Raw genomic sequence first — 10,227 nt, forward strand, 5'->3', positions numbered from 1 at the left:
GGGACAGAATGATGAGAATTGTGCCACGTCAGGTGTAGAGGAATACAGCGGGATTGGGAGGAAAAGGCACTCGTGTGGGACTGGGGTGGCAGTGTGGACCCTCGTGGAAGGCAGGATGTCTGGGCTTAAACTCCGGAGACCTCACCGGGACCTATCCTGTCCCAGGCATTGCCCTCAGGGCTAGAGATGCATAGAGGTAGTTAATCCTCCCTACAGGACCCGTGGGAGGAGGGTCCTACCTTGATCCCCACAGGACACAGAGTAAGGAGACTTCTCACAACCCCTACGGAAGGAGTGTTAGAAGCAGGAGTCATTCCCACTCGCAATGTCAGATCATACTGGGGCAAGTTTCTTTTATTTTTTTTTTTCATTTTTACATCCCCAGCATCTGGGCCAAAGTCAACATTCAAAGTGTTCGTTAAATTAAGCTTTAAAAAGAGGAGGGATTGGGCTTCCCTGGTGGCGCAGAGGTTGAGAATCCACCTGCTGATGCAGGGGACACAGGTTTGTGCCCCAGTCCGGGAGGATCCCACATGCCGGGGAGCGGCTGGGCCCGTGAGCCATGGCCACTGAGCCTGCGCGTCCGGAGTCTGTGCTCCACAACGGGAGAGGCCACAACAGCGAGAGGCCCGCGTGCCGCAGAAAAAAAAAACAAAGAAGAACAGATGCCCATGCCAAGGTAATGGGTGTAACCAGACAACAGGACTGAGCTTACAAAGGAGATTAAAGATTCATTTTTGGATAGTAGTTATACTGGTAAAGATCTATGAAAATGGTCACCACTGAAAGGGCAGGTAAAATGCTCCAAGCTTGACCTTGTATTTCTGGTCTCTATGGGGAGGAAAGTCTACCGAGGAACAGGATGGTAGTGGAGGGATTGTGCCGAATGAAGAAAATGAATGGGTGGTCGGCGGTGAAATACTCCTCTGTCAACTGCAAGATGCGGTGGACGATGGTGATCTCGGTGGCAGCCGCCGCCTCTGTGCCCTCCTCGTTCACCTCCACGAAGGACTTGTGGACCACCTTCGATACAGAGAGGCCTGTGGCTCCTGATAGGCCGGACAGGTCAGCGTTGCTACTGAAGAGCTCCTGCATACCCAGGGAGGCCAGCAGAGTGCTGAGCTCGTAGCTCTCCTCCAGCTTAAACCTGGGCAACTGGACATTGACCTCAAGGAGATCCAGATTCTCGGGTCTGGTCCACTCACGCAGCTTTTCCAAAGTCAGCTGTTGCTCAATCTGGATTCGGAATGGGCAAAAAGAAGAGCGGAAATCATTTTATAGAAGGAAGTTAATGAAGCATTGTTTGAATGAACGGGCCCATCATGTCAGCTGCTCCCTAGCTTCCTTCATGTTTTGTTCCAACACAGATTCCATCTGGAGGATTTCATTTCTTTCTGACTATTGGTGATAATGAACAGAGCTGCGTTCCCAGCCACCAAGGGCCCATCCACCCAGGACTTACCAGGCCCCTGCCACACTGGGTCACGGGTCATCCTGGCTAAAATTGCCCTAATTGGTCGAGTGATGCAAGAGGATATTTTAAAGCTTTCTTCCATTTATTTCATTCTGTTTATTCTGAACCCCAGTGATCACTGTGTTTATCTGGGAACCTCACACAGCTGAAGTTATCTCTGATAGATGTAGCTCATTGGTAAACAGAAATGGACCTAGTTCCTCATCTAAAATGGGATAACAGTAGCACATACCTGGAGCACTGTAAGTGCTGAATGAGTCACCCTATACAAGTGCTGTGTAACGTCAGCTACTGTCATTACTATTATTACTGCTACTGCACTGGAACACACACACATTCCACTTTTCTACTGATGCTGGTAATTCCAGACGTTCTTTCTGATAATCAGGAACGGACAAATATGGAGATACAATTGAAAGAAGGAACACAGTGGTTTTCACTTATGCTCTAGGGCTGCAAATGGCTAATATTAAACGCCATCCAATAGCAAGTTTGGTCTGGGATGGGGGAGGGGAAAAGCACACAACAGGCCAGAGACACTGAAGAAAAACCTCACTCTTCACAGTTTTGCCTCTTCCTGGCCCTGGCAAGGGATACCATTGCCTTTAAATTACAATAAGAGAAACCGCAGACAAAGTTCAGGTTAGGCAGTGGGCTTATCTCTCAGACTAACAGGTCACATGGATCTTTTCCTGTCATGTAGCAATTGGACATTTAATGCACAATCTACATGAACTGGGGTGAGAATGACCAGATTTTACAGCACATGGCGAAACGATAATGGTCGAGGGTTTTTAATTTTAAAAAATTGTTTTAATGAAACAGTCCCCATTTATGGCACGTTCCTCTAAAGCTCATCTAAGGGAGTCTCCACGAGCTGCCACTGGCCAGCATTACACTCGGTGTGTACCTTTGATGTTCCCGCCACGTTGTGCACCGATAGTAGCTGAACATTTAAATGCGGGGCTTCCATAAAAAGGAACGAAACTGCGTTATCTGTAATGAGGTGGATGGACCTAGAGTCCGTCATACAGAGTGAGGTAAGTCAGAGGGAGAAACACAAATACCGTATGCTAAGGCATATGTATGGAATCTAAAAAAGCGGTACTGATGAACCTAGGGGCAGGGCAGGAATAAAGACGCAGACCTACTAGAGAAGGGACTTGAGGACTCGGGGAGGGGGAAGGGTAAGCTGGGATGAAGTGAGAGAGTGGCATTTGGCGGCGTGCCATATACGCTACCAAAGGTAAACTACATAGCTAGTGGGAAGCAGCCGCACAGCACAGGGAGATCAGCTGGGTGCTTTGTGACCACGTAGAGGGGTGGGATAGGGAGGGCTGGAGGGAGACGCAAGAGGGAGGGGATATGGGGATATGTGTATACGAACAGCTGGTTCACTTTGTTATACAGCAGAAACTAACACACCACTGTAAAGCAATTATACTCCCATCAAGATGTTAAAAAACGTACAATAAAAAAATAAATAAAATAAAATTATATGCACAGGAAAAAAAAAGTTCTCATCACAAGAAAAAATATTATAACTGTGTGGTGATGGATGTTAACTAGACTTATTATGGTAACCCTTTCACATTATATGCAGTTATAGAATTATTATGTTGTCCTCCTGAAGCTAACATAATGTTACATGTCATTATACCTCAATAATAAGTCTCTATAAACATAAATAAATAAATGTGGAGCTTCGCACTGGTACATGCGGATGGGCTACTTTACAAAGGAGTGACAGGAAAGTGGGAAGGAACACCAGGTCACCTCACTAAACAAAGAACAAGCGCCTATGCCCAACACACACAAACACACACACACACACACACACACACGCACACACACACACACACAGGGTCCGCGCATCACTCGGGGAGGTGGGGAGGCACACCTTCCTCAGCCCCGTGGACTCGTCCTGGATGTCATCCGGCAGCAGGATGACCATGCTGAGGTCCTCACACTGGTAGGGCAGTTCCAGCACCTGGCACTTAAGGTCCTTGATGTGGCCAAGCCGAAACTTCTTCTTCTGATACATCATTTTCACTAGTTTTGTGTCTTTCTAAACAATTAAAACACAGATCACTAACATTGTTGTCAGCGTGGATTTAGAGCGCACAGTCATCTAGACGGTCACCTGCCCTCACCTTATTCAGTCTGAAAGCTGCATCTTTTGTGGCCTCCATCATGAATTTCTCCTGCCAGTTTCCTTTGAAATAGATGGCATTCACCAGCACCAGCTTAGTCATGCTATCAACCACACCTGAGGCCAACAGCTCTGGAATTTTCCCTAAAAAGACAAAGTTAGCTTTTTAAAAATCCACCTATCAGAATTCCACATTTGAACTGACCTTTGATTAGCAATGAAATGCCACTCAAATGCTTCCTTCTATTTAATTTCCTTTAACATGGTACTAAGTTAGCCAAGCCCCCTGGGGTGCTTCTACTTTAAATAGACCAACTCGAGGGGCAGATCAGGGGGACACAATCTGCCCCCAAAGGGCCGATGCTTCAAAACAAGTCAATTGTTTAAAGGCTAAAACCAGGAAAACTCTTCCTTTCTGGAACGTGGGATAAGTAGTGGCCTCATTTTGTGACTGGCCATTCTTTTTCAGGAAAAGAACAATTTCTTAACCAAAATGTTTTGTCACTAATAAATAACTCCCTTCTTCAAATCTTCCAAGTTAGATGCCTAACTGTCACAGGAAAGCTTTTAACAAATATCCAAAAGGTAGGACAGTTCCTCCCCTGAAACACAGGCCCCACTCATGATGTGGCACGGCCGTGACAGTCCCTGATGGAAGGAACACAGGTGTCCTGTGGGTGCCTCAACCGTTCCGTGACTACGACAGAAACACAAACCGGAAAAACAGCCTGAGGAGACTCAGCCCCACCTCCCGACCCTGGTTTCTTAGACAAGATGTTCGCAAAAAGTATTTATGACCACAGCGGCTTGTAAATATTGATTCACAAGAGTTTCATCTCTTTTAGTCTACGTTCAATGTTACTTTTCATTTTAAAATGTAGTTTGGGGAACTTATGGGTAGAAAACATTTAGCATGTTCAGTTAAATCATCTTTACATTTCCACTTTGAGGAATTCCTACATTTGAAAGCTGTCTGGGGACATCCCCCCGTGGCGCAGTGGTTAAAATCCGCCTGCCAATGCAGGGGACTAAGGGTTCGAGCCCTGGTCCGGAAAGATCCCACATGCCACGGAGCAACTAAGCCCGTGCGCCACAACTACTGAGCCCGCGCGCCTTGAGCCCGTGCTCTGCAACAAGAGAAGCCACCGCAATGAGAAGCCCACGCACCGCAACGAAGAGTAGCCCCCGCTCACCTCAACTAGAGAAAGGCTGCGCGCAGCAACGAAGGCCCAACGCAGCCAAAAATAAGTATATAAAGTAAACAAATTTATTTAAAAAGGAAGGAAGGAAGGAAGGAAAGAAGAAAGGAAGGAAGGAAGGAAGGAAGGAAGGAAGGAAGGAAGGAAGGAAGGAAGGAAGGAAGGAAGGAAGGGAGGGAGGAAGGAAAGAGAGAGAGAAAGAGAGAAAGAAAGAAAGAAGGCAAGCTGTCTGGCCCTGGGCAGTGCAAGGTGGACCCCAGGGTCAGGCGGAGGGGCTAGGGAAGGGGAGAGGGAGTCACCTGCAAGGGGCAGGCAGGGGGAGGAAAGGAAGCATCAGTGTGTATGACCAGGGCTGCCCTCGCTCACCTTCCGTCTGCCCTTTGACCCACTCATTTATGGTCTTCCTTGCGTCTTCGGTGGCCTGCAGAAAATCCACACTGGCCAGTTCAGCACCGTACATTCTCTGAGTTGAAGCTAAGAACTCCTGTTTAAGGGGAAAAAAAAGGAAATGTGAGTAACTCCTACTCCATACAGAAATGGTTTTGTAAAATCCTTAAAAGCAACAGAAATTGTCCCAAAAGGCATATTTCATTGTAACAAAAAAAATTCTAACCCTTCTACTTTTTTTACTATAGTGAAAAACACACAGCATTCCATTGACGACCTTAAGCACTTTTAAGTTTACAGTTCAGTAGTTTCAGTTTTATATAAAATTTACCAATTCCTGGGGACTTCCCTGGCGCTCCCGTGGTTAAGACTCTGTGCTTCCACTGCAGGGGGCAGGGGTTCAATCCCTGGTCAGGGAACTAAGATCCCACATGCCACGCGGCACAGCCCAAATAAAATAAAACAAAATTTATCAATTCTTTTCTACCCCTTGACTAACATTTTCATAAACAAGCAAATACTGATTGTACTTGAAAGTGAATTATGGAATTCACTCTTGCTTTAGTAAAACAGCCAGGGTCAATCTTTTCACTGTGGAGACTAGAAAATGAAATCACATCCATTTCCGGGAAAACTGTCTGTCGTGTTTTCATTCTGGATGATTTTGCTGAATGTTTATAAAACTTAAAGCTGACTTCTGTGACTTGATTGTGCTGGAGAAGAGTCTGCATTGTCTAGTGAGTTTTGGAACATGAAGAGCAAAGTACTTACAGGGAGGAAATCAAAGCTTTTCTCTCCATATAACCTGTTAGCAAGTTTCAGAATGTAGGAAGCTCCATGCTTGTTGATATCAGCATTCAAACTCCGAAATCCCGAATGAATCTCCTCAACCTCTTTGAAATAGAGAGCCTAAAAGAAAGAAAACATTATTTCTATAACCATTTCTTTTGAAATTATAAGCTGGTTCCTTGGCATTTGCTTCCATCAAATCAAATTAATATTACTAATTATTGATGATCCCCAGCCATCATCATTTTCCATTTTTCATTGGAGAACAAGTAATAGAAACTCCAAAATGTATAGCTTGGTGAAACATAATAAGGACATTGGAAACTGTTTTCCCATCACTTTTTTGTTATAATTAGAGTTCCACAAATAGGAGTGGTTAACAAGCTAAATATTTACACAAGTCTGCTTTTTTCCCCAAAAATCGGAAGTGGTAAGTTCATATGTATATTCTATACAAATATAATTTTACTGAAAGTTCTCAGAAATAAACAGTAAAGATAAGAAGCATCAGCTATGTAAGAACACAGAGATGGTACAGATTGAGAGGTTTTTATTTTTTTTCCTTGCAGTACTGGCATCAGTAACTCACTTACTTAAAAATAATTTCCTTAAACTTAACATGAGGCAAAGTTGAATTCCCATACATCAGTTACATCTAGAGTCCCTTTCTGGTTTTATGAGGCCTGAGCTGGTTCCTTGCTTTTAAGGCACAAGGAAGAACCGCCACCCTGTACAAAGGCCAGTTACTCACTGAGATATGGAATGTGCGTGGGGGTGCTGTGACGGATCTCTTTACTGGAAACGGGGGTAAAACCTTAAGACTGTTCTTTACTGAGCTTATAAAGTTCCTGGAAAGCCTCAAAACACAAGCTCAGATTACCTTGCAGGGGATGACTCACAATGACTAGTACCGGGGTTTTTTTTTAAAGTGGATTTTTAAAAGCTTTCAAACGCTTTTGTATCTGCAGTGATGAAAAAGGTTGGTGTTTCCTAAAGTACAGAAATAGAAGCTTTGCAGCTGGAACAGGCCCATAAACGTGAATCCGGGCTGGACCTTCCCTGGCTCTAAGTGCAGCGTAATCTGTGACCCGTGTGTTAGAAAGACCTTCACTTTCACCCCTCTTTTCAAGGAAAGCCAGAGTTCCCCACTCAGCATAAAGCGCGCCCCGCACACAGGTGCCCTCCACACCCACCAAGGACAGGCAGGACCCTCAGCATCCCCGCCCCCTCTCCCTGCAGGGCCCTACTGCTCACTCGGGAACGGGGGTCACAGCCCACCAGGGCACACCTGGTGCCAGGCCCAGGGGTAGGAACACAGACTCACAGGCTCTCATGTCCCCTTGACTTCTCGACTAGGTGTCATTATGCTCAAAAGTATCAAGACACAGCCGACATTATGTGAGTAGCTGAGCATCACAGGCAAAGCGGAAACTGGACAGTCCTGGGCCAGGGAGGACGTGGATTACAGGAAAGCCTTGCAGACTCCTTGCTGGAACGGAAGCAGCGCACGGCAGGGGGTTGTCGGCTTTCTTCCTGCTCTGTCCTCAGTCCCACAAAAAACAGAGCCTGGCACATCGCAGGTGCTCCGTAAAGACTGGGTCATGAATGACAGCCTGCATCCCAGTGGATTTTTCCTGGGGCTTTTTCTGAAAGTCTGACTTCATGAAGTATAATGTATAATATAACACACAATGCTGAACACCGAAATACAGTTTTCTACAAACGCGCTGCAAGAGCTCAAAGGCACAACTTTCTGGTACGGTCTGTGTGGTAGGCACCAGCTGGGAGAGCTAGTTTCTGCTCACCTTGGACATCTGCGCTGCGGTATTGCCTCTGGTCCCCAGAAAGACCATGGCCAGCGCTGATGAAATGCTGAAGGGGGAGATGAAGATGTTGCCGGCAGGATCGCTCTTGTTCAGGGCGCAGAACAGGTCCAAGGCGAAGCGGGTGTTTGCCGCGCTCAACTGCTCCATGGTGAGGCTGCAACACAGAGCAGAGCCCTGAGCTGCCCCCTGCCACACCAGCCACTCGGCAACGCCACTTCCCCATCTCCTCCTCAACTCACGCCAGCCACCCTGAAATACCCTGCAACGAACTTGTACTTTCTCTCTCCCTCTCTGTCTCTCTCTGTCTCTCTCTCAAGCGGAAGGCAAGAACACTCCATGTGCACAACTGTGGGAGCTTGGGGCGACTGGCCAAGGATTCAGCAGTGACATGGGATCAGGACTCCTTGTCCTAAAGGGCCCTGGCCGTGCAGACAGGTGCATCTGGGCCCTTCCCTACCACACGTGGGAGGGCACACTTCCCACCCTCCGTTCAAGTCTCTGATTCATTTGAGCCATGAATCCACTGCCCACTTTTACCTGAAAAAGAATGTTTCTATTAGAAAATCATAGCTACCTGCTACTCATTAAAGCAAATTCCCGCAAAAGAGACAGAAGTATCGTCGTTTTTGAGATTCCCTTGCTGGTGTTTAGAGAGGTCCCCAGTCTCACAGCTGGTGAAGGATCTGAGAGTGGGAAGCCAACACAGGCCCCGGGGTCAGGTAGGGCAGCCCGACAAGGAGAAGGTGACAGGTATCCTCTGTCACTCCCGCGGGCACGGAGGGGCTGCAGGTGAAGCACCTGGCCTTGCGCTCAGCTCAGCCAAGCACTCTCCCCACCTGACCTCGACTCTCAGCCCACATACAATCGAGGAAGAGGAACAGTCGTGCTGGCTGCCCAGCGTGTAAGTCCTAAGTTGAATTATTACTGTTGTTGCTGATAAATAATCTCTAGGATCGCACTGGCCTCCTTTCCCTGCCTCCAGCCACAGAAAGGAGAAGCCGCTCCGCCGGGGCTGCCTGGAAACCGTCACAGAGAGAGAAACATTCTGGACTCCGGCTTCGGCTTCCGCTTCCGCCTTCAGGCCCCAGGGAGCGACCTCTGTCTGCCGCAGGCCGCCCGGTTTGGCCTCCCGGGACGCGGAGCCGGGGACCCCGGGTGGGGCGCAGGGCAGGTGGCGGTAACCACCGAACTCGGGGACCCCGCGGGGCGCACGACGGAGCGGGGTGACCACCGGACGCGGGGACCCCGAGGGGTGCTCGCGGATTGGAGCCTCTCCCGCCCGGCCCAGATCCCTGCCCGGCCTTACCCGATGCTGGGCTGTCTGGGCGAGGTGCGTGATCTGCGGAGAGCGCAGAGCGCGGCCCTTATAGGCAAAAGGGAGTGTCCCCGGAAGGCGGGGCGGCCCTGCCCCAGGATGATGCACTGCCTAGGATTTGGGGCTGTGGCTGGGCGGGGCAGAGGGCTAGCCAGCGGGGCACCACGCAGCGCGCTCCTGGGGGCCCAGCACCTCTCTGAGTTCCAGGCAAACTCAGCTCTCCATAAAGGACCTGATGGGCTATTTCCTGCTAAGGTGTGAATGACTGAGATGACAAGGTGCAGCTTCTTAGAGGGCAAACCAGCCTCTTTGGAATCTTATCCAAACACTCCAAATTCGGGTTACTGGGGGCTGGGGGTGTGTGTGTGAGGAGGGGCCTCTAGGGTGAGATAAAACAGAATCAGTTCCAAACAGCATCCTTGATGTCTCTGTCCCTCAGGAAGCCATGAGTCCAGCCCCAAGACTCCCCTGGCAAGTGTTGAGCCCAGCAGGCTGGGTCAACTCACATACCCGAGGCACACCGTGAGAACGCCCATCCGTGCGAATAAAGTATCTCTCACCCATTATACTAAAATGTAAACTGACCAGTTTTTCCCCTATAGGTAATGTTCAAGTAGAATGACTATCGTTGAAGAAGAAAAGCAGTAGCTGTTTCTGTGAGGTCTTTTCTTCCCCTCTTTCAATGCCTGCGTATGTAATTTCACCAAAATTGATAGTACTTGAGGGTATGTAATAATTCTGCATTCTTGAAACTTCTCCCGTGCTTTCCTGCAAATCTCAACATGAAAAGGGGACAAAGGAAAAATCCTATTTTTAAATTAGTATGGATAATACAGTGTAAATGGGTTTGTAGATCTTTTTGACTCTGAGAATTTGTTTATAAGGGCCAGAGAAGACCCAGTAATGAGAGCTAAAAATACTCTCTATAGATTTTTTAAACTATATCTTAATAACTAAGATTGTAGAGTGCTTTACAGCTGATTGGAATAAAGAAACCAACATTTATTGAAAGCCAGTCATAGTTAAGTTGAGTGGTTTGATAAAACCGCTAACGTCTCCACCATGTCTCAGAGAGCTAGAGACCC

General features: G+C 47.8%; 1 protein-coding gene across 1 annotated transcript; it reads right to left on the reverse strand.

The window, feature by feature from the left end:
* Positions 1-328: 328 nt before the first annotated feature.
* On the reverse strand, positions 329-9,250 carry LOC149748110 (leukocyte elastase inhibitor-like). The gene is made up of 7 exons (XM_089918218.1): positions 9,134-9,250; positions 7,807-7,981; positions 5,984-6,121; positions 5,192-5,309; positions 3,628-3,770; positions 3,375-3,542; positions 329-1,236 (listed from the first exon to the last, which is right to left on the reverse strand). Exons 2-7 carry the CDS (start codon positions 7,972-7,974, stop codon positions 832-834), a joined length of 1,140 nt encoding a protein of 379 aa, XP_089774344.1. The 5' UTR covers positions 7,975-7,981; positions 9,134-9,250; the 3' UTR covers positions 329-831.
* Positions 9,251-10,227: the final 977 nt, after the last annotated feature.

This window comes from Delphinapterus leucas, chromosome 10 (genome assembly GCF_059928025.1).
Source record: "Delphinapterus leucas isolate spDelLeu-1000000601 "Yukka" chromosome 10, BTC_Dleu_Yukka2, whole genome shotgun sequence".
Taxonomy (NCBI): domain Eukaryota; kingdom Metazoa; phylum Chordata; class Mammalia; order Artiodactyla; family Monodontidae; genus Delphinapterus; species Delphinapterus leucas.